This window comes from Eleutherodactylus coqui, chromosome 5, assembly GCF_035609145.1.
Source record: "Eleutherodactylus coqui strain aEleCoq1 chromosome 5, aEleCoq1.hap1, whole genome shotgun sequence".
NCBI classification, from domain to species: Eukaryota; Metazoa; Chordata; class Amphibia; order Anura; family Eleutherodactylidae; genus Eleutherodactylus; species Eleutherodactylus coqui.
Genome location: NC_089841.1, coordinates 17221035 through 17245965, shown reverse-complemented (window position 1 = coordinate 17245965; position 24931 = coordinate 17221035). Strand labels below are relative to the sequence as shown.

Sequence of the window (24931 nt, the reverse complement as noted above, 5' to 3'; positions counted from 1 at the left end):
GTGTGTGGCACATAGGTTCCCCATTGCTATGCCCACGTGTGCAGCTCCTGATGGCGGTGGCACAGGATTCTATTTCTCATTGCTTCTGTACAGCATTGTGGGCTATCGCCCCGCCCCTTTTAAAGAGGGTCGCTGCCTAGCCGTGCCAACCCTCTGCAGTGTGTGCCTGCGGTTCCTCGTCATGGCAGACGCACTTCTAAATAGACATGAGGGTGGTGTGGCATGAGGGCAGCTGAAGGCTGCGCAGGGACACTTTGGTGTGCGCTGTGGGGGGGAGTGGGGGCGGTTGGGCAGCATGTAACCCAGGAGAAGTGGCAGTGGAGTGTCATGCAGGCAGTGATTGTGCTTTGTTGGAGGTAGTGTGGTGCTTAGCAAAGGTATGCCATGCTAATGAGGGCTTTTCAGAAGTAAAAGTTTTTGGGAGGGGGGGGGGGCCCACTCTTGCCGCTATTGTGGCTTAATAGTGGGACCTGTGAACTTGAGATGCAGCCCAACATGTAGCCCCTCGCCTGCCCTATCCGTTGCTGTGTCGTTCCCATCACTTTCTTGAATTGTCCAGATTTTCACACAAGGAAACCTTAGCGAGCATCGGCGATATACAAAAATGCTCGGGTCGCCCATTGACTTCAATGGGGTTCGTTATTCGAAACGAACCCTCGAGCATCGCGAAAAGTTCGTCCCGAGTAACGAGCACCCGAGCATTTTGGTGCTCGCTCATCTCTAGTCATTTCTCAGAATCGTCCAGTTCTTCTTTTGAATTCCTCTTACATTTGCATGCTGACTGCTAGATTTTGATATAAATGCTGTTTTACTTTTATCCTTCTTCTGATTGTGTATCTTATCTTAGAACTTTCCTATTTTATCAGTATTTTTATTTTCTTTTATTAGCCTTCCATATGCATGATCCACTAGTTTATCTGGGTAGTTTTTTCTTTAAACCTGTTTTATAGGATGGCTAACAAAACATTTCCCACAATTAGAAGGAACTCACTTCTCTCCTGTGTGAATTCTCTGATGTATAACAAGATGTGTTTTTTGTTTAAACCATTTCCCACATTCAGAACAAGAAAATGTATTTTCCCCTGTGTGAATTCTCCGATGCGAAACAAGAGATGATTTCGCTGTAAAACATTTCCCACATTCGGAACACAAAAATGGCTTCTCCCCTGTGTGAATTCTCTGATGTCCAACCAAATCTGCTTTCTGGTTAAAACATTTCCCACATTCTGAACAGGAAAATGGCTTCTCCCCTGTATGAATTCTCTGATGTTTAACAAGATATGATTGCACTGTAAAACATTTCCCACATTCTGAACAGGAAAATGGCTTCTCCCCTGTGTGAATTCTCTGATGTCCAACAAAATCTGCTTTCTGGTTAAAACATTTCCCACATTCTGAACAAGTAAAGAGCTTCTCCCCTGTGTGAATTCTCTGATGTTTAAGAAGAGATGATCGCACTATATAACATTTCCCACATTCTGAACAGGAAAATGGCTTCTCCCCTGTGTGAATTTTCTGATGACTAACAAGATATGATTGCACTGTAAAACATTTCCCACATTCTGAACAGATAAATGGCTTCTCTCCCATGTGAATTCTCTGATGTTTTACAAGACTTTTTTTCTCTGTAAAACATTTCCCACATTCAGAACAAGAAAATGTATTTTCCCCTGTGTGAATTCTCCGATGCGAAACAAGAGATGATTTCGCTGTAAAACATTTCCCACAATCAGAACAAGTAAAGGGCTTCTCTCCTGTGTGAATTCTCTGATGTCTAACAAGATATTCTTTCCGGGTTAAACATTTCCCACATTCTGAACATGAATACGGCTTCTTCCTTTTGTGAGCTACTTGACGTTTTCCCCTTCTATGACTTTTCTTCTGTTTATCAGTCAGTGATGAATCAGAAGATGGGACCTGTGTAATAAAATCAGATGATTGATCTTTGCTGTGAAGGGCTGAGGGGATATCTGGGATAATGGCTGCTTCTTCATATGCTTCTTGTGTGATACCACTATCTTCTGCTTTACAATTTGCAGATCTCAGACGTCTCTCTGAGCTCCCGATTCCGTCATCTGCCAAGAATAAAACGCATTTTACTATTTTTTGAATAATCTGAATCTTAAAAAATATATATTGGTATTTTATAACATTACATATTTCCAAACAAATTACAAGCCATGTAGCAAAATGTAATTAGTAACCAAGAACAGATCACAATCAGTAGCTGCTGATGTTAGGCCACCAGCAGTGGTGTGGCTCCAATGTAGGCAGACCACTTGACTGCTATGGCACTCAAGGCCAAATGGACAGCCTACCTGTTCCATGGCTGACTCGTCAGGCCCTCTTTAAAAGTCTGTACAAGATACACAAGTCTCTTTGTCCCTAGTAGTCCGGCCCATCTGGATGCTGCTCTTCTCGGTGCAAAGGCTAACTCTAACCTCTATCTGCTAGTACTTTACAGAGAGTAGGATAGAGGGAAGGAATCAGCTTCTGCACAGAGAAAAAACATAATTTGGACCAGGAAGGCTATGAGTGACAAAGAGACTTGTTGGGCTTGTGAAGACTTTCGGTGGTGGGGCATACACAGAGTGGGCACTATAAGTTTCAGGGGTTGGAGTAAACACTGTATGCTTTAAAGGCCATAGAGTAGGCACTGTAAGTTTAATAGGCCTCATAGGGGGAAATGTTACTTTATAGGGCCACACAGGATATTGAGCTTCTTTCAAGATAGGAATGTAGAAAGAGACAAGTGATGAATGGAAGAAGTCATCATTGCGGTCTGAACCCAGATGAAGATGGGGAGCACCAATCAGAGAATATGCCACCTCTGATCATTCAGTGATAGTGATTACAGTGCAGAGCTGGTATAGGAACATAATATGGTGACTGCATTACTTCAGATATACTGGCGCTAAGCCAATGTATTTAAGAATGTTATAGATATGATGTCACTAATATTTTTTTTCCTAGAAATTTTATTGAACAAGAAAGGATTGTTACAGTTAAAAAATAACGATGCATGAAGTCTCATCAAAGATAATTGTAGCTGATAAACAACTATACATCTAAGAACTCAATTTCTTCTTCATTTTTAAATAGATAAAAAAACAATAAACATACCAGGATAACAGGTGGCTTACAAATATGGACCCCCTCCAGTAAGGTTCTATCTAAACACTCAATGAGCGTATGTAATGTTAACACAAAGTAGAAGAATAGAGTTATGACTTTAGCCACTACCCCCAATTTACAGTATATTTTGCTTCGTTCCCACGCATCCTTGCTAATGAACCCTCCAACCTGCATAGGTAACAAAGTATGTAAGGCCGAAAAAAGACCTATGCCCATCCAGTTCAGCCTATTAACCCCCAATGTTGATCCAGAGGAAGGAAAAAAAAAACACAATGAGGTAAAGGTCAATTTTCCCCATTTAAGGTAAAAAAATTCCTTCCTGACTCCAATCTAGCAATCTGAACAATCCCTGGACCACCGACGCTTCTGAAGTTAATAGTCATTATAATATATAATATTTTATCGCTCAAGAAAGGCATCCAGGCCCCTCTTGAATTCTTTTATCAAATTTCTTATCACCACGCCCTCAGGCAGAGAGTTTTATAGTCTGACCGCTCCTAAAGCAAAGAAGCCCCTTCTATGTTGGCTTAGAAACCTTCTTTCCTCTAGACCAGTGTTTCTCAACTCCAGTCCTCAGGGACCCCCAACAGGTCATGTTTTCAGGATTTCCTTAGTATTGCACAGGTGATGTGATTATTGTCAGTGCCTCAGACATTACCACAGGTGTTCTTACTATAGGATATCCTGAAAACATGACCTGTTGGTGGTCCCTGAGGACTGGAGTTGAGAAACACTGCTCTAGATGCAGAGGATACTCCCTTATTACTAGCACAGTCCTGGATACAAATAGATGATGGGAGAGATCTCCGTATTGTCCCCGATATATTTATACATAGTTATTGGGTCGCCCCTCAGCCGTCTTTTTTCTAGTGGTTTCCGATTTAGTGTGTAATGGTGACATGTATTTCCTCTGCTCTTGTGCAGAACTTTACATTCATCAGTGTTAAACCTCTTTGCTTCTTTTCTGCCCCAGCCCCCAATTTATCGAGCTCCCCTTACAACGGCTCTGCATCCTCTCTTTTATTAATTTCTTTACATAGTTTAGTGTCATCTGCAAATATTGATATTTTCCTGCTCAATCCTTCTACCAGGTCATTACCAATATATATTAAAAATAATGGGGCATAAGACCAATCTCTGTGGTACCCCACTAGTAATGGTGACACAATCACAGTATGTACCCTTAACTACCCTCTGTTATCAATCACTGACCAGTTACTTACCCACTTACCCACATTCTTGCCCAGACCAAGCATTCTCATTCTATATACCAACCTTTTATGTGGCACAGTAGCAAACGCTTTGGAAAAGTCCAGATACACCAGATCCAGAGACTCTCCCCGGTCCAGTCTAGAACTTAGTAGTCGCTGATCAGGTTCGTTTAACAGGAGCGATCTCTCACAAACCCATGCTGATACAGAGTTATACAGCTATTTTTCTTGAGGTCCTCCAGGATAGCATCTCTTAGAAACCTTTCAGACATTTTACCCAGAAGTAAGAAGTAAGAATTACCGGCCTGTAATTTCCAGGCTCACTTTTTGACCCCTTTTTTAATATCGGCTTCACATTGGCTATGTGTAAATCCAGTGAAACAGACTCCGTCACTATAGAGTCTTTAAATATAAAAAACAAAGGTCTGTGTCTCACATTACGTAATTCCCTTATAAGCCAGGGGTGCATGCTACTCTTTTAATGCTTTTAAGTCTGCTCTGCACGTCTTCCTGGTTTAGACTAGCGACATTTAGTGGAGAGTTTACATAACACTCTGCATCTCATCTAACATTTTGTTTTCTTTTGCAGATACACCTTAGATAAAAACTACTTAATAGATTTGTTTTTTCCTCATCAAAATCTACAAGCTCTCCTACATTTTATTACAGGGACAACACGTTTCGCTTGCAAAAAAGAAGGCTGAGTGGAGACAAATATCTGAAGGGCTGTCACAGTGCAGAGGGATCAGCCCTGTTCTCATCTTCACAAGAAAAGACTAGAAGCAATGGGATGAAACAGAAAGGTAGGAGACACAAATTAGATATTAGAAAAAACATTCTTACAGTGAGGGTGATCAATGAGTGGAACAGGTTACCATGGGAGGTGGCAAGTTCTCTTTCAATGGAAGTGTTCAAACAAAGGTTTGACAAGTAGCTGTCCAGATTTAGTGAATCCTGCACTGAGCAGGGAGTTGGACCAGATGACCCTGAGGGTCGCTTCCAACTCCACCATTCTATGATTCTATGAAGGCGGAAGTGACGTTGAATGCGAGCCACGAGTCTGTAGCAAGGAGTGGGGAGAGCAGGGGAATGTTGTTGCAGCCCCAAAGCCGCTGCAAGAAGACCAGGGAAGCTGTCTGAGGATTCGTCCAGTGGGGAGGAGCAGGTCCCGGAGCTGCAGGAAACCAGAGAGTGAGGTCCCGATGCTGAGTCTGCGCCTGGTGTTTGACGAGATCGGCTGCTGACAAGGGCTGATAAGTATATTCTGTGTGTGTCTCCTAGTCAGTGATTGTCTAGGAGTGTGTGTGTGTGTGGTTTCAGTGAAGCGAAAGTGTGTGACTAAGTGAGAGAAAAAAAAGCCCAGAGAGGTTGTAAAACGCGTTTGGTTTGGTCAATCTTCCTTTCTTCTGTAGGTAAATTTGTAGATCCCAATATGAATGTCCTCTATGCTTGGCAATGCTGTCAAGTTGTGCTACCTGTGCAATGTATTCGGTCCTTGATCAGCCAATCGAGGGTGCATACTTTGCGCAAGATGCATGCACTTTGCACATTTGGAAGCCCAAATCTTGGATCTAGGTGAGCGACTTGCAACATTTAAACATTCGCTTGGGAAAAGGTGGGGGAGGACGGCAGTTCGGAAGAGCAGGACATGTAGCCAGCTAGCTGGGTGACAGTTAGAAGGGGTAGAGGGAAGAGAACCAGGGAGGCCAGTCCTGAACTGGCAGACCCAACAAGTTTACAAAGTTGGCAGATGAGGGGGATGCCATTACAGAGCCAACACAGCTGCAGCACCACATGCCCACTGATTACCAGGAAAATGACTGCTCCAGTAAGAAGGGGACTGGGAGCACAGGGCAGGCTAGACAGTGCATAGTGATGGGGGACTCAATTATAAGGGGGATAAATAGGGCAATCTACCATAAAGACTGGGATCATCAAACAGTGTGTTGTCTTCCTGGTGCTCGAGTTTGAAAAATCATGGATCAGTTGACAGATTACTGGGAGGGGCTGGTGAGGATCCAGCAGTCATGGTGCACATTGGCACCAATTAACAAATTAGAGGTCAATGGAGCACCCTCAAAAACGATTTCAGGGACCTAGGATACGAGTTTAGGGTGAGGACCTCTATGATAATTTTCTCGGAAATACTACCTGCACTACAAGCCACACTAGAAAGTTAGCAGGATCTTAGGGAGGTAAACAACTGGCTCTGGAGTTAGTGTAAAAAGAAGGGGTTTGGTTCTGGAGAGCGGAGCTGACTTTGCTGTCTGCTACAGGCTCTACTGTAGGTATGGGCTGCATCTCAATGGAGAGGGTGCAGCTGGTCTTGAAGGCTGGAGGAGTGTTTAAACTAGGGATTGAGGGGAGGGCACCAAGAGAATTAGGGGGTAGATAGTGTAGACAGCGATCTTGGACCAAGTAATGGGAGTGGGGGGGTTGAGCAGGGGTTGGGGTTAGTACAGTTAGAACTGGCAGAATAGCTAATAGGACCAGCGGTAGAACAATGAAAATAAAGAACAACCACCGTATAAATTGCATGGCAACGAATGCAAGAAGTCTGATCAGTAAAGTGGGTGAACTCAAAGTGAGAATGTCTGAAGAAAATTACAATATAGTGGGAATACCAGAAACATGGCTTGATGATATGGCTTGCAATTGGGCTGTGAATTTACAGGGTTACAATGTCTTCAGAAGAGACCGTGGCAACCTGAAAGAGGGAGGGGTGTGTCTGTATGTTAAATTGTACTTAATGCCAAAGCTACAAGAAGATATACATGTAGGAGATGAACATGTGGAATCTCTGTGGGTAGAAATACAGGGAGCAAAGCAATACAGGGACAAAAAAAACAAAACTTCAGTAAAGCAAACTTTGATCAGCTCAGAATTACTATCAGTAACAGTAATTGGGACAACATCCTCAAAAATAACAGCACAGACAACAAATGGGAGAAGTTTAAAAGGATCCTAATCACCTCATGTGAGCAGTTCATTCCTTTTAATAATAAAAGAACTACAAGTAGAAGGAAACCAATGTGGCTCGACAAGTCTATAAGAAGCGCTAAAATCATATAGGGAAAAAACAAATTATGTAAGGAAAAGATTAAATCTGCCAAGGAGGAGGCAGAGGGATTAGTTGCTAAAGAGAGCAAAAATAACCCTAAACTATTTTTCAATTATATAAACAGTAAGAGGATTTGCACTGGAAGCATTGGCCCCTTAACAAATAATGCAGGAGAAACCGTAGAAGACGATGGGGGGGGGGGGGGGGGGGGGGAGGCAAATCTATTATATAGTTTTTTCTCAAGTCTATTCATGAATGGAAAAGAAATGTCACACGAGATGTAGGGGATTAAAACGAATCCCCTGCTAAGTTTTGCATGCCTAACACAGGAGGATAATCATTAAAACACTCACACTAGGGCTAGACAACTACCGTGAAGCCTATGCACACGTATATGGGCCTCAACACCACAGTAACAGACCAGACACAACACAGAACTCAGACCCAGATACAGGAGAGGAATACTCGCAAGTCAGGTCATAAAAGAATGACCCTGTATATTGGGTTTAGATGGAGTAACCCAATTTAAACCATATGTCCATGAATTGGACAATGAGTATGGTTCTAATAGTATTGACTCAGTCAATGATAGATGGGTTTTAACCCCTTCATGACGGGGCCCCTTTTTTTCCATTTTCTTTTTTTCCTCCCCCCTTTAAAAAAATCTTAACTCCTTTATTTATCCATCGAAGTCGCTGTATGAGGGCTTGTTTTTTGCGGGACGAGTTGCATTTTACAATGGTGCTATTTAAAGTACCATATGATGTACTGAAAAACTTAAAAAAAATTCTAAGTGGAGTAAAATGAAAAAAAAAACGACATTCCGCCATCTTTTAATGCATCTTGTTTCTACGGCGCACAAACTGCAACAAAAACATGATAACTTTATTCTATGGGTCGGTACGATTACTACGATACCAAACTTGTATAGTATTTTTTTTACTACACTACACTTTTTTTTTTTAAAGACATTTAATTTTTTTCAATTATTTTCTGCCGTCATCTTGTGTGCGCATTTTATTTTTCCGTCGACATAGTTCAGCGATGGCTCACTTTTTGCAGAATGTCCTGTATACGAGTCACAATGAGATGATGACAGTCTGAGGATACTGATTTTTGGTATTATAGCAGTGGCAACAAAGGTTCAATCGCCTTGTTATCGACACAAATCAAGGCCCAATACTGCTTCTGTAATGTAGTGTCGGCAACCTGATTTAAAGGTGCCAAGTACTGACAGAAGCAGTGGGTTAGTAGCAGTATAGTAAGCCCAGTACTGATTTAACAATGTGTTAGCAGTACCTGATTTACAGGTGCTGAGTACTGGCTGAAGAAATAGCTAGAGGTGTGCTTAAAAGCCAAAGGGCTTTTCTAAGGCTGCTAGGACAATCCCTATGCTAGCCTATTGATACTAATAGTGTCTATTGCTGGCTTCAATCACCACCCTCCTACATCTAGATTGGCCCTTAGAGATCTTGTCAAAAAATGGCAGAGCCTATGGCCTTGATGGTAGGTCAGGGCAGAAAAAAAGATTGTATATCTGGACTTCTCTAAAGCATTTGACATCGTGCCGCATAATAGGCTAATATATAAAATGAGACGGCTCGGTCTGGGTGAAAATGTGTGTATCTGGGTAAAGAACTGGATCAGAGATAGAAAGCAGAGGGTGGTCATAAATGGCTCATACTCTGGACCACCATTGCTAGTGGGGTGCCACAGGGCTCAGTGTTAGGCCCCATTCTGTTCAATATATTTATCAACGACCTGATAGAGGGGCTGCACAGCAAAATATCAATATTTGCAGATGACACAAAATTATACAAGGTAATTAATACAACGGAGGCCAATGTGCGGCTACAAACGGACATAGATAATACTGATAAATGTAGGGTTATGTACATGAGCAGAAGAAATGGATGCCACCAATATACACTAAATGGGGTACTGCTAGGGAAAAGTGAGATGGAAAAAGACCTGGTGGCACTAGATGACTGTAGACTTATTTGGCGCAGTCAACGCCAGTCAGCTGCTGCAAAAGAAAATAAAGTCTTGGGGTGCATTAAAAGAGGTATAGGGGCACGGGATAAGAACTTTACTCTTTCGATATTTAAGGCGTTTGTCTGGCCCCACATGCACACCTAGTGGGAATGGGGCTGCATTTACATATTCCTATGAACTTGGTTAACAGTAAAGTACTGTTTACATAGTGGGTGGTGGGGCCCCTCTCACTGACAGACTGAAGGATTAGTTTACCTACCTTTATATACCTTGTTGACAGTTGGAATGCCTCCAATTAACTATTCCAGACTACCAAACTGTAGATATCAATCTGCTACAAATATGAATTTAAATTCTTAGACAGTCTAAGTGATGGCGGCCCCTTATGTATAGGGGCCTGAACCGACCCGCACAAACACCTCCAGCAGGAATACCACAGAGGTGTATCTTGGCCCAGCCGGGTCACAAGCTCTGATTTATATGTTCTACTTATATCACATCACAAGTTGTTCCTCTCTAGATGTAGTTTATGGGGGTATCTGACTATAGAAGTTTAGGTCGATGGTAGAAAGGCTCACACAAAATCTGCTAACGACCCGTTTCAGAAGGGACAATGAAATTCTCTCCAGGAGACAACTTGTTCCCAATGATGTCCGTCAGCATTGTTCTTCAGAGCCTTCTAACCAATATACAGGATTTATTTATTATTTACCTTAATAAGCAAAACCTGACAAGTCATCCTACTGTTATAATTCTTACAGGTTGGACCTTCGCATCCATTTCAACCAAGCTGGTATTGATATGTACTGCGGCTCATTATGTTATGAATGATTCACATCTCAAGTATTATCTCTCAATAAAAAGGGATTGTTCAAAAAAAGACATCAAAGAGATGAAGAAAGATATCAGCATGCAAGACATATAAGATCAAAAGATACAAACAGGATATATAAATAGTGTATCAGCAAGATATACATGAACATTTAGTCCTGTCTATTACCTGGTGATGGGAGCGGCTGGCGGGTCTCCATCATGGCCTCCTTGTACAGATCCTTGTGTCCTTCTAAATACTCCCACTCCTCCATGGAGAAATAGACAGCGACATCCTGACACCTTATAGGAACCTGACAACACAATATACAGTCATTACCCAGAAGCCTCCAGTGCTGTTACTGTATAATGTCCCAGCATTCCCTGCAGCGTCACCTCTCCAGTCAGCAGCTCAATCATCTTGTTGGTGAGTTCTAGAATCTTCTGTACATTGATGTCCTTATGTCTCAGAAGGTGAGGTGAGGTCCCCGTGGTTGGGCTCAGGGGTCTACTCTGTCCATCGCACACAGGGGCCCGACAGCCATCACTAGATGTCTTCTTCAATACTGTGTAATCCTGTACATAGGGAGATATTAATAAATATCACTACAGACATTTCCAGTCATGTCATCTGTTATTACCATAGATAAGAAGGATGTAATGTGACATCATCAGAATACCTCCCCTCTCCAGTGACATCATCTGTTATTACCATAAATACATTTAATGTAATATGACATCATCAGAATCTCTCACCTCTCCAGTAAGCTCGAAGAGTATCTCCATGGTGAGATTTAACATATGTTTCACCATCTTCTTTCTGTCCTTTTCCATCCTGAACGGTGAATCTGGAATATAATGTTACAAAGAAGATATCAGAGGATCCAATTTTGTACGACCTGAATGGAAAGAAGATGAGCCAATATAAAATCCGGATAAGTCTGATGTCAGGAGTTTTGTGATGCCTAATTGATAGATATTGACAGTCAGTCCAAATGTGACCGGGTCAGCAGGGACCCGCCCCAATGACTCTTCTCCACATTCCTTTTCTGGTCTTTGGATAATTGTTCATGTATAAACCCGCAGTGTCCCAGAGAACATACTGTAGATGTCTGTAATGTGGGCGCCGGTCAGGATATTATGCTGCCTGTAGTTCGGGGAGTGTAAGACTCCTCACAGGTTCCCTTTATCACAGAACCAGGATGATGAAGGCTTGTATTATGTGGCAGGTGGCTATTTTTACTGATGTTATTTAATGTGCTGTATAATGAAAAAGGAAACATATATATAAAAAAGTTCCATTGTTTAGCAATGAAAGCATTCTACCATTGTTTTTTTATTACTGTGAGGTGATAATGACGTTTCCTTTATTCTCCATGTCAGACTACAGCGCTTCCAAGTTTATAAAGTTGTGTTGCAGCCGTTCTGAAGTCTTCACCTTGCTTTCAGGCCGGACCAGGGTTTAGCAGTGTCTCTACCTTTCCTGGGGCTGAGGAGGTGGTGTCAGGTGGTGATGCCAGTCCTCACCTGTCTTGGCGAGGCCCTGCCCTGTTTAATCTATGCTAGTATTGACCTCAGTGCTTCCTGGATTGCTGCTGCGGAGCACTGACTGCCACTGAAGCTCCTCTTCATTGCTGCTAAAGCCAAGTACCACTGCGGATTTCCGTTTACTGTTCTCTTTTGTATCAGGGCTCCCTGGTAGGGATTTATTAGTGGCTCAGGTTCGAGTATAGGTCCACACCTGTCGGAAGCGATCGGCCCGCCGAGTAGGCAGCGCTTCCTCCTGGGGTAGTAGTTTGCAGGGAAAGGTTTTCCCTTAGTTTTGTATTTACGTGACATCGTCGTGCTCATTTGTTATTTTCTGCACTGTAGTGCTTATACTTTTGTTTATGTATGCCGCATGTCCGGTAAAGACGCAACAGTTTTGTTTCTGTTTAAAAATCACATTTTTCTTTTTGGGTCTGTGTGATTCCTTGTGCTTTGCAGGCCGAGCTGTAGATGTGGTTGGGAGCATTTTAGTGCACATTGGAGTTTTTGATCTTATTTTAATTCCATTTTTCTGACTAGACGAGGTGACCAAAAAACAGCAATTCTGGCAATGAAGATTGGTTTAACTGTTCAAAGTGTAAAATCAGCTTTTTGAATGCACTGATATAAATAAAAAAAACTAAATTAACATTTTTTGAAAATAAAGAATTGGTATTACAATAATTTTTCAGGAAAGGACACCCCAAAATCACACCATTGGATATATGGATGCATATAGAATCTATCTACATCTGTATATACAATGATGTGATTTTGGGGTGACCCTTTCAGAAAAATATTGAAACAACAATTAAATTCTTTCTTTTTGCACAAAAGTGCATAAATTTAGGATATGGGAATGAGGTTGTAAAATTGTTATAACCCTATTGACTATATCTCCAGCACTAGAAGGCGGACAATAAGCAAGGGAAGAGTTGACCCCTCCTACCAGCTATACCCCTCCGGTAGCTACTCAGCTACATCAGTTTGTACACAAGATTTAGGAAAGGAAAAGCCGAAAGACTAACTGAAGTATAACTCAAAACAACATAAAACTCAACAAAGAAGTGAAGGGGGAATCTCAGAACAGAGAAACAAGTGGATCCCTCAAACAATGGGTGGGAGGACCGTCTTGTCCTGATGAAGTACCAGAAAGAGAGATCTCTATGATAACATGGCAAGCTTGGAGATGCAGCGAATGGAGGTGATGGCAACCAGAAAGGCCACCTTCCAAGACAGCAGACAAAGTGAAATGTCACAAATTGGCTGATAGGGAAACAATTATAATGCGTCAAAGACCAAATTGAGGTCCGAAGGTGCTGATGGGAAATAGTAAGGAGGGGCAGTGTGCGCCGCTCCCTACTGCAGCAGATCCTGTCTGAGTGGCAGGGGTGTGTCGGGCAGTAGGGACACAATCAGCATACCAAGGATCATTGGGATGCCCTCCATCTTGACTCTCTTAAGGCTATGGGATAAGAGGCGTCAGTAGAAAAGCGTACAGGATAGTGAACTGATTTCATGAGATTCCTAGATTGTCCCCCGCCAATGCTTGTAAATCACAAAGAGCGGGAGCCGACTGTGGAGTCTGGATGCCATCAGACCCACCTCTGGCACACCCCATGTGTCGCAGATCTCTGCAAAACTTCCCCGTGTAGAGCCCGCTTCTTTTGGGTCTACGGTTTTCCTGCTGAGGAAATCCACCATTCAATTTTGCACTCCCAGAATGTGAATGGCTGAGATGTCTGGGACTTCTGCAGAGGATTTTGGAAGCCTCCATCATCTCTGCTGTGCTTCTTGTGCTGCCCTGGTAGTTTGTGTACATGACATCCGTCACATTGTATATCAGGATATGGATAGGATAACTGGCCAAAATCTGGAAGCATTAGGTCAAGGACAGGAGTATGGCTCTGATTTCCAGTATGTTCTTGTGCAGGGACGATTCAGAATTTGGACTATTGTCCCTGAACTGTCAGGCTGCCGTGGACCCCCCCTCCCAATAGGCCTAAGAGACTTGTGTCTGTGGTTATTTCTTTCCAGCGAAGAGGGAGGAGAGACATCCCTGAGAGGTTGGGTGACATCTGCCACCAAAGGAGGGAATGACAGACCGACTGAGGCAGGATCAAGGGCCAATCCAGGAACTTGTGCGATGTGTTCCAGCTGGCTAAGATGGCTTGTTGAAGTGGTTGAGTATGGAAGTGAGCGTACTGGACTGCCTTGAATGCAGCTACCATAAGCCCCAGCACCCGCATGCCCTGGCGGATGAAAATAGGGGTGTGGGAGCATTGTTAGAGTAAGTAAAATTTGTCCCTTGAAAGTTGTACCATCTCCTGTGTTCTTGTTTCAAGCACCTTTTTGACTGTTTATTGTGATATATGTATTACTCACACATGCCTTTGTCTCTAAGATTAAGGGCAACAGGCTTGCCTGAAACATGTAAGACGGCACATGTCTTTTGATCCTCCATGTCTGTCTGGATCGTTTAATAAAGACTGAAATTTTTTAACCCATTGCTGGACTTTCTCCATTTTCCTGTGAATTAGTTGCGATTTCCAGCCAGTTCTTGCATGGGAGCGACTGCAGAGGAGCTGGTTTCTGGTTTGCATTTCTCCTGGATAGACCAAAAAAGGTTAGCTGTCGTGATGGGGTCTGATTAGACTTCAGACGATAAATGATCCACCAGAAACGCCTGAGAGTATCCAGCACTATCTTGAGGCTCTCCTCGTTGGCCCTGAGAGACGAAGCCTTAATCAGTATGTTGCCGATCTCCACAATCCAATGGAGATAAAGGAGCATCACAACACCTGATAGAACCTTGGTATACACTCGTGGAGCTGCTGCAGGGCAACAAACTGGAAATTATTCAGCTGAACTACGAACTGAAGAATACGCTGTTGGGACTTCTGAATTGGGATTTGGAGACAGGCCTCTTTGAGGTCTATTGATATATTTTCATCTTGATCCATAGCAGCGATCACCACTTGGATGGAACCCAAATGACAATGACAAACCTTTACACAGCGATCGAGGAGCTTCAGATCTAGCATTGGACAAACCAATCTGTCCTTTTTGGGAACAACAATCTTGTTCCCAACTTTGGAGTTCAATCTAGTAAAATATTCGTGAGAGGGAATGGAGATGATGACACCTTGGTTGAGTAAATCCTGAAAGGCTCAAATGTACAAGGGGAGTTTCATTGCATCAAACTGTGTAAGAAGCGAAAAAGTGCTCTGGGGGTTAAAATAAAAATCTATTGTGTATACCAAAGAGACAATATCACAAACCCAGGAATCTCGGATGTGAGTAAACCACAAGTTACTAAATAGTAGAAGACAACTCCCCATCCTGGATGACTGGGATAGGGAACGCTTTTCTTACTGAGAAGAACTTTGCCAAGGATCGGTTAGTTGCCTGAGGTTGGGAACATCAGAAAGGACATAGTTTGAAGGATGACCATTATTTGCAGTCTTGAGTGGATGACACAACTCTGAAGGCTGTGGGCTGGAGCAATGGAAGGAATTACAAAGGTTTCTACTTCTGGGCAGTGCATTGATGAGTGAACCTGTATTGTGGAAGATGCAAACTTTTCCCAACTGTTGCCTTGGAAATGATATTGTCTAAACGACTGCCAAACATGTGATTTCCTGTAAAGAAAAGGCCAGTGAAAAACTTTCTGAAGGGAGGATCTGCGGACCAATACTTTAGCCACAATGTGCAGCATATAGCCTGGTATCATCCAGGGAGGACTAGCAGAGGAATTTAATTGCCTGGGAGAGCTGAAAAGACAGCTACGCTAACTATTTCTGTGGGGCAACAGAGAAGATGCCTTGGTGTAAGCGGTTTGCCCATTCAGAAATGCCCCTACTAACCCAAGAAGAAGCAACGAGGGTGTCAAAGGGTAAACTCAGTTGTCTCGAAAGATGACTTAACAAAGCATTCCATCTATTGTGCTCTAGGAGAGGGTCTACCACGGCAGAAACATTTGAAGACTGTTCCTCATTGAAGGAACAGTCAGAATCTGATATTTCATCCTCAGAGCCTGAGCTATTCCTACAGGGGAATGCAGAGTGAAATGCTGCATGTGGGGGCGAGGCGGAGGTGACTATGTATAATTTTGCGATGTTGAGGACCTTTTCATTTTGAGACCCTGTTACATGTGTGATCCAGTAGGAATAATTCCTCAGCATTGACCTACCAAAAATATCTCAGATTCGCGATTTAAAATCATCCACTTTGTTTGTCTGCCCTTTGGTAATTCTTCTGCTCCTAGATTTTATTCCACGGTAATGATTGAGCTGATTGGCTTTCTCAGGGGTGAAGGAAGTAACATAATTCCTTATCTGGATGATCTCCTAATTCTTTCGGACAGCTTGGACTCCATGAAGAGTTACCTGGGGCAAACAGTTACATTACTATCCGAGTTCGGTTATCTTATCAGCTTTGAGAAATCCAGCCTAAATCCAGGCTCTCGAAAGATTTTTCTTGGGCTTCTCCTCAACTCCTCAAAAGGTTATTCCTTCTTGCCTCAAACAAAACGAGAAAATGTTATCCTTTCCATTAGGAGATTTTAGAGTAGAAACTTCACCTCTATAAGAGAAGTCATAAGGGTACTCGGTCACATGACCACCTGCATACTGATGGTCCCTTGGGTGCAATTCCACTCTAGGCCCCTCCAGCAGGAAATCCTGTCCATATGGGATAAAAGACAATCATCAGACAAAAAGTTTAAATTGTCCACTTAATTGAATAAATCCCCAGAGTGTTGGCTGTTGCCCTGTAACCATAAAAAGGGGCTCCAGTGGTTCCATGATTATTCCCTACGGATTTTACACCGGTTGCCAGGAAACCTGAGAGCGACAATTCGGACATCATTTTTAAGCTACGCAGTACATATGCAGGAAATAGGTGCGCGAAAACCTGCATAGATGTTAAAGACGCAGCAAATATGCAGATCCACACAAAAACCCCGGCGTGAGCTTGAGGCGACGTTCACACGGGCAACAAGATCGTGTGATTTTGCAGTGATGCGATGGCGCAGGGTAACGCATGTATGTGAAGCCCTGCTTTCCCATTGGCTCCTTCACATTAGCGCTGTTTTCTCTCATGCTGTTATGCGAGGACAAAAAAAGAAAAAAAGGCTACTCTATATTGCCGGAATTTGTGATTTTCTTTTGGCAGCCCGTGTTTTCCTATGGAGCCTTTGTTCTTTGTCACGTAGGAAGAAATCATGGTTTTTGTGCGATGCGACTTGAGCCCTTCACTGAAACTAAGCCTTAGCTTTACTCCAGGAGGAAAAAAGGGAATACTTACCCAAAATGCTCGGTCCGGACCCCCCGCTGCTCTCCCGAGCTCCGCTGGGCATCCTGCAATGATCGTTCACCCACAAAAGATCACTTCCTGATTGAAGGATTCATAAATTCTGCCTTTAGAAAGCGATGGCTCTGATTGGCTGAGCAGTGCTGCATGAACCAATCAATGCAGCGCTCGATGAACCAATGCGATGACTGTTTATGAATTGGCCAGTCAATGCCAGGGCTCAGCCAATTAACAAATCCCGCCTCCACAATGTGCTGGCTGGTGATTGGTTCTTTGGCCACTACTTAGCCAATCAGTGCAGTGCTGGATGAACTAATCCCAGCCATTGCTTCCTGGAGGCGGGATTTATGGATCCCTCAACCAGGAAGTGAACTTCTGTGGGCTAACGAGGATTGCAGGAGGCCCAGCGGAGCTCCGGAGAGCAGCGGGAGGGCCGGACCGAGCATTTAGGTAAGTATTCCCTTTAGTTTTTGGGGTAAAGCTTGGGCTTGGCTTCGGGGCGGAGCTTAACCGTCTCGCGCCAAAATTTTTATTGTAGGCAGCAACAATGCAATGCGCGATTTTTCACATGAAAACGCATCTCTGTAGCTACAAAATCGTGGGAACAAGGCGGCGATCTTGTCTCACCTGTGTGAAAGAGGCCTAAAGGTACGGGACATACAGATCTGTGTAGTGTGTGCTGTATTCCACAAGATGGCGCAAGATGAACGCAGCTACTGAAATAGAACAGAAGAGGAGAAAAGCCACTGCTGACCTCACAGCCAGGACGTCTCATCTCAGGCGGGTAGTGAAGGGTTAATAATACCAGCATGAGGGGCACACATACCTCCAACTGCAGAGCCAGACGCAAGACTGTGCTTACAGGACCTGTGATGATGTCACCGTCATGTGATCAGTCATGTGTAGGAAGAGTCAGGGATCACATGACCAGGGGATGATCTACAGATGAGCATAAGGCCGGGCACACAGGGTGCTTTACAAGGTGAGAGAGGGTGAGAGCGACAGTTACCTGAGAGATTACCAGAGAGAGAGACAGTTACCTCAGAGATTACCTGAAAGAGACAGTTACCTCATAGATTACCTGAGAGAGAGACAGTTACCTCACAGATAACCTGAGAGAGAGACAGTTACCTCAGAGATTACCTGGGAGAGAGAGACAGTTACCTCAGAAATTACCACAGAGACAATTACCTCAGAAATGACCTGAGAGAGACAGTTACCTCAGAGACTACCTGAAAGAGACAGTTACCTCAGAGATAACCTGAGAGAGACAGTTACCTCAGAGATTACCAGAGAGAGAGAGAGAGAGAGAGACAGTTACCTCAGAGATTACCTGAGAGAGACAGTTACCTCAGAGATTACCTGAGAGAGAGAGACAGTTACCTCAGAGATTACCTGAGAGAGACAGATACATCAGAAATTACCAGAGAGAGAGAGACAGTTACCTCAGAGATTACTGGAGAGAGAGACAGTTACCTCAGAGATTACCGGAGAGAGAGACAGTTACCTCAGAGATTACCAGAGAGAGAGAGAGAGACAGTTACCTCAGAGATTACCGGAGAGAGAGACAGTTACCTCAGAGATTACCTGAGAGAGACAGTTACCTCAGAGATTACCTGAGAGAGAGACTGTTACCTCAGAGATTACCTGAGAGAGACAGTTACCTCATAGATTACCAGAGAGAGAGAAAATTATCTCATAGATTACCAGAGAGAGAGAGAGACAGTTACCTCAGAGATTACCTGAGAGAGACAGTTACCTCATAGATTACCAGAGAGAGAGAAAATTATCTCATAGATTACCAGAGAAAGAGAGAGACAGTTACCTCAGAGATTACCGGAGAGAGAGACAGTTACCTCAGAGATAACCAGAGAGAGAGACAGTTACCTCAGAGATTACCTGAGAGAGACATAGTTACCTCAGAGATTACCTGAGAGAGACATAGTTACCTCAGAGATTACCTGAGAGACACAGTTACCTCAGAGATTACCTGAGAGAGACAGTTACCTGAGAGAGACATAGTTACCTCAGAGATTACCTGATAGAGACAGTTACCTCAGAGATTACCAGAGAGAGAGAGAGAGAGAGAGAGAGTTACCTCAGAGATTACCTGGGAAAGAGACAGTTACCTCAAAGATTACCTGGGAGAGAGATAGTTACCTCAAAGATTACCTGGGAGAGAGACAGTTACCTCAGAGATTACCAGAGAGAGAGAGACAGTTACCACAGAGATAACCAGAGAGAGAGAGACACAGTTACCTCAGAGATTACCAGAGAGAGAGAGAGAGAGACACACAGTTACCTCAGAGATTACCAGAGAGAGAGAGAGAGAGACACAGTTACCTCAGAGATTACCAGAGAGAGAGACAGTTACCTCAGAGATTATCAGAGAGAGACAGTTACCTCAGAGATTACCAGAGAGAGAGAGACAGTTACCTCAGAGATTACCAGAGAGAGAGACCGTTACCTTAGAAATTACCAGAGTGACAGTTACCTCAGAGGTTACCAGAGAGACAGTTACCTCAGAGATTACCAGAGAGAGAGACAGTTACTTTAGAGATTAGCATAAAGGGAGAGAGACAGTTACCTCAGAGAATACCAGAGGGAGAGAGAGACAGTTACCTCAGAGATTAGCAGAAAGAGAGAGAGACAGTTACCTCAGAGATGACCAGAGAGAGTGACAGTTACCTCAGAGATTACCAGAGAGAGAGAGACAGTTACCTCAGAGATTACCAGAGAGCGAGAGACCGTTACCTCATAGATTACCAGAGAGAGAGACAGTTACCTCAGAGATTATCTTGACTTTTTTGGGGTCGGCACTACATCACCATAACATCACAGCAGAGAGCAGAACAGCCGCTCACCGCTCACCATCACCCCATTATATGGTATCCAAGAAAATCCCTTGTAGAGCAGCACACAGCGATTTAAGAGAACGTTCAGCTCCATCAGGTGTCTCCTTTATTGGTTCTCCATTTGTAAACTAGTGCAAAACACGACGACGTTTCCGCCCCAACTGGGCCTTTGTCAAGCATAAAATCAAGTTAAGCAGTGCTAAGATATATACTCTATAGCGCACCAATCAGAATAGCTGACAGATATCCCTCCTCCCTATTCTACTCAGAAGATATTGGACACATCTGGTCACGAGCTCCATAAGGTCCAAATATGGTCATAGGTGAAATGAATGGTCAAGCAAATGGGGATGTGGACTACACATCTACGCAGACCGCGTCTACCTCCCACATCTCACGTCATCAGATAGCGCCTCCACGTGTGTCTGACCCGTCAGGAGCAGCTGAAGTCCCATACGGGAACACCGGAGCTTTAGACCATCGCGTCATAAGTCACATGACCCGGAGTCACACCACCCACCTAGGTCGTCCATCGTGTCCCATTACCACAGTGGGGCGGCCTGTCTGTGGTTATAGCAACAGAGGACACTACCACTTGCATCCACAGCTCTGTTGTAAAAGAACAACCACAGACAGGCAAATCCCCCATCAATCAACCTCAGTATCTGGATAGATGGAATAATGTGTCTACACCATACAGGTATATAAGTGTGTTCCTGTGCGGATGAAGAAACAACTAACTCATTAGTGTCAGGTTAAACTGTCACTATATTTACATTCACTCATAGTTTATAATAAATCATTTCACTGATATATCAGACCAAAGTAACCACCGTCATAAACAGGGTACTGACATGAGCAGAGATGAAACCCGTACACAGGCAGCTTCATAGGGGTGTATTGAACCCAAAGGATGTGCACACACATAAGCCTGCTACTATATCCACTGTAAAGCCACTCCACTGGCAGAATGAGATAATGCAATGGGTGCAATTCCACTCTAGGCCCCTCCAGCAGGAAATCCTGTCCATATGGGATAAAAGACAATCATCAAACAAAAAGTTTAAATTGTCCACTTAATTGAAAAAATCCCTAGAGTGGTGGCTGTTGCCCTGTAACCTTAAAAAAAGGTCTCCAGTGGTCTCTATCTCCATTTATTTCAGACACTACCAGTGGTAGTGAGTCTGTCTGGAAGACACAGGTGGCAGATTGGAAACTTCAGGGTTCCTATCCTTCCCACATTTGCTCTCAATCCTCAAATGCTAGAGAACTTAGATCAGTATAGGAAACATTGATCCAAACATAAGGCATAGTACCTGGGGAACACGCTAAGATATTTTCAGACAACATTATAAGAGAGTCTTTTATTCGTCATTAGAGCAGCTCCAAACATCCTCATCTTCAACACCTGTCACAAAGAAATTCTCCTGGGCAGAAGACAAAATAAAGTCCTTATTGGCAATTAAACTAAAAGGCTCCCAGAACATTGCAGCAGACTTTATGAGCCGACGAAAATTAGACCCAGGGAAATGGTCTCTGAACTCAGAAGTATTCAATCTGCTTATGTCTCAGTAGGGTTACCCAGAAATAAACCTCCTTTCTTCAAGAACACACTCGAAGTATCGCAAGTTCTTCACCTTAAACCCAACAGACAATCCTCTGGCACTGAACGCAGTCTCCAAGGAATGGGACATGAACTTGGCGTATGCTTCCTCTCTTTTCCCTTAATCTCCAGAGCCCTGCAAAAAATTCAGAACTGCCGAACAAGGGTTATTTTCATTGCCCCAGCATGGCCAAAAAGGACCTGGTTCCAATAGTTCTCCTCACTGATGGTTCAGACTTCAATTCCACTACCTCTCAGGCAGGACCTTATGTCCGAGGGCCCGGTGTTCTGTCAAGAGAACCACAGGATGAAGCTGACAGCATAGCTCCTGAGAGGCAGAGATTGAGAGATCAATGACTGTCGTCCAAGGTAATAACCACTTTCTTAGAAAGCTGAAAGAACTCTATCTCTGCTATATACTCCAGGGTATGGGAAAAATTCTATAGTTGGTGAGGATCAGGTAGACCAAACTTGAGCAGGCTGGACTTTACAAAAATCTTAGATTTCTTACGATAGGGTCTAGGTATGGGACTCCGCCCTAGAACCCTAAAGGTACAGGTTGCGTCCCCTTGCTCATTTTTTTTTACACACAACTATGTTGACAATAGGTGGTTTTGCCTTTTTGATAGCAATTACAATTGCTTGATGGATTGGGAGATACAGGCATTATCCTGAAAAGAACCCTACTTAAAAGTACTCGACGATAGAATAGTCATAAGACTAGATCCCTCCGTTTCTCGCAAAGTAGTATCGATGCTCCACATGGAACAGGAAATATTTCACAGAAATGTTACTGGGGTCCACCTATACTTTTGCTACAGAAATGTTACTGGGGTCCGCCTGTACTCTTGCTACAGAAATGTTACTGGGGTCTGCCTATACCTTTTCTACTGAATGGTTTGAGGGGTTCGCCTATACTCTTGCTATGGAAATGTTACTGGGGTCTGCCTATACTTCTGCTACAGAAATGTTACTGGGGTCCGCCTATACTTCTGCTACAGAAATGTTACTGGGGTCCGCCTATACTTCTGCTACAGAAATGTTACTGGGGTCCGCCTGTACTCTTGCTACAGAAATGTTACTGGGGTCTGCCTATACCTTTTCTACTGAATGGTTTGAGGGGTTCGCCTATACTCTTGCTATGGAAATGTTACTGGGGTCTGCCTATACTTTTGCTAAGAAAATGTTACTGGGGTCCGCCTATACTCTTGCTACAGAAATGTTACAGTGGTCTGCCTATACCTTTGCTACAGACATGTTACTGGGGTCCGCCTATGCAGTTTCTACTGAATGGTTTGAGGGGTTCGCCTATGCTTTTGCTATGGAAATGTTACTGGGGTTCCGCCTATACTCTTGGTACACCAATGTTTCAGAGGTTCGCCTACACTCTTGCTACAGAAATGTTACAGGGGTCTGCCTATACTTTTGCTACAGAAATGTTACTGGGGTCTGCCTATGCTGTGGTTGCAAAGACTTCCTATCGCGGTGTTTTACCTGTCTAGCACAAATACACTGACTGACTAGGGTAGAAAAGTGGTCCGAGGTCCTTAGCGGGGTGAAACTCTGCCATAGGTGAGCCCAAGGAACTCAAAGACTTCCCATTGTGGTGCTGAGCTATCTGACACCTACACAGAAATGAATTGTGTGGGGACACATGGATTTCCTATTGCTATATAACTCCCGGCACCTTGGGTCACACAAGGTGGAGGCTGGGAACGAGCCTGACCCTGAGCCCGCTCACGTGCTTCCCCCACTGCCAGACTCTTGCCCCAATTTTGACTTAAAAGTGGGACCTGGGAGCCTCAGATGCAGCCATGCATGCTGCCCCTGCCCTTCCCTATCCGTTTCTGTGGTGTTTCCATGACTTTCTGATGTTTTCTGGTGTTTGACAAGTCATCAGCTATGCGGAGCATCGGCCCATACAAAAACCCCATGACTTCAATGGGGTTTGTTACTCGAAACGAACTCTTGAGCATGACGAAAAGTTTGACTCGAGCAACGAGCACCCGAGCATTTTGGTGCTCGCTCATCTCTAGTGCCAATACTTTTGCACTTAGCATTGAATAATCGTTTTGAACCCTTTATTTTTTCTATTTAGTATCTAAAAAATACTCCAGCCAAATTTCATGCTTTTACAACTCCGGAAATATAGAGAATTAGATTTGGTACATTACACAGGGGTGCCAATACTTTTGCACTTAGCATTGAATAATCACTTTACTTTTCCTACTTAGGATCTAAAGAATGCTCCTGCCAAATTTCATGTTTGTATGACAGCAGGAAATTAAAGAATTATTGGTGAGTGAGTCAGTGAAGGCTTTCACCTTTATATAAATATGTTTTTAAAGAGAGGGGTACATATCAATAAAAAGAACTATCTATTTTACTAAACAGACTAATTATGCATATGTTATTGTCATGTTTTCAATACTTGGTATATTTTTGGGTGGGCAAATTATCTGTTAACATTCAAGCTCAAAGAAGCTTACAAATCACACACACTGAATGTAAAAGGAAGGGCTGGATCTCAATTTATGGTGTAAAGTAAAACAACATATTTGTTAGGTACACTGTTCAGACACAATTTTCTGCTTCGGTGTCTGGCAGAAATGGGTGCCGTCCCATTTTCAATGAGCTTATGTTCATTCTCGTTCAGCACTCCTAGGGTTAATGGTTTCTGGGTCAGCTGACGCACCTTTTCTAATCACCACTCTATATAGCCGCTCTGGGCCTTTCAGATCTTGCTGCAGTGTTGATGTGACTTTAGTTCCCCTCACTTCATGTTCAGCCGCTGCTTTGGCAGTCACTTGGTTTCCTTGCTACCTGCTCATGTTCTCCTTTTGTGTATCCAGTTGTCTGTCACTCTCGTGAGTCTGCCTCTCTATTGATCCCTGTTAGTTTGTACCTCCTTTGTTCCTGTACGTCCCGGTATAGTTCTGTCATTTATTTTATAGCTTTTGTGTCCTGCCAGGGTCAGTCAGCGCCTAGAAGAAGACCGAAGGGTCTTCTTTATCGAGACAAGCGCTCCGTTTATAGGCAGGGTTCAACCCTCCTAGTTATTAGTTCAGGGCAAGATACCTTCCCTAGTTTCTATCTGTATACGGGGTTCGTACATCCGGTATCTCACCTCCCACGCTGGGGTCGGCTGTCAACCGTGCTACACTGGATCATCACTTACTCGGTAGGTTGACACAGTGGTTCCATGTTCACAGTCCTTACAGTACATTGCAGCCATGGATCCCGCTGGCTCCAACCACAGAGGTCTTCCTCAATTATTTCAGGAGATGATATATAAAGGTGAGAGGCAAGAGCAAGTCTTGTCATATCTTCACAATATGAGTATCAGTCTTGGTAATATTTGCCCCGCTGTAGCGGTACCGCAGGCTTGATGAAGGCTGATGTTTCAGCCGAAATGCGTTGC

At 43.6% G+C, this 24931-nt stretch overlaps 1 protein-coding gene and 1 pseudogene across 1 annotated transcript; both read right to left on the bottom strand.

Moving 5' to 3' along the window:
• Positions 1 to 729: 729 nt before the first annotated feature.
• The window catches only part of LOC136628707 (zinc finger protein 420-like), a 74378-nt pseudogene continuing 50176 nt past the window's right edge, over positions 730 to 24931 (bottom strand).
• Positions 9404 to 17898, bottom strand: LOC136627150 (oocyte zinc finger protein XlCOF29-like). Its single transcript, XM_066602086.1, has 4 exons — positions 17807 to 17898; positions 10969 to 11060; positions 10609 to 10788; positions 9404 to 9433 (listed from the first exon to the last, which is right to left on the bottom strand). Exons 2-4 carry the CDS (start codon positions 11044 to 11046, stop codon positions 9404 to 9406), a joined length of 288 nt encoding a protein of 95 aa, XP_066458183.1. The 5' UTR covers positions 11047 to 11060; positions 17807 to 17898.

Coding starts and splice junctions, on each gene's coding strand:
- LOC136627150 (XM_066602086.1), bottom strand. CDS start 11,046: ATGGAAAAGGACAGAAAGAAGATGGTGAAACATATGTTAAATCTCACC. Junction 10,789..10,968: donor TCTTCGAGCTTACTGGAGAG/GTGAGAGATTCT, acceptor CCCTATGTACAG/GATTACACAGTATTGAAGAA. Junction 9,434..10,608: donor TTGAGCTGCTGACTGGAGAG/GTGACGCTGCAG, acceptor TTTCTTTTGCAG/CAGCTGACTGGCGTTGACTG.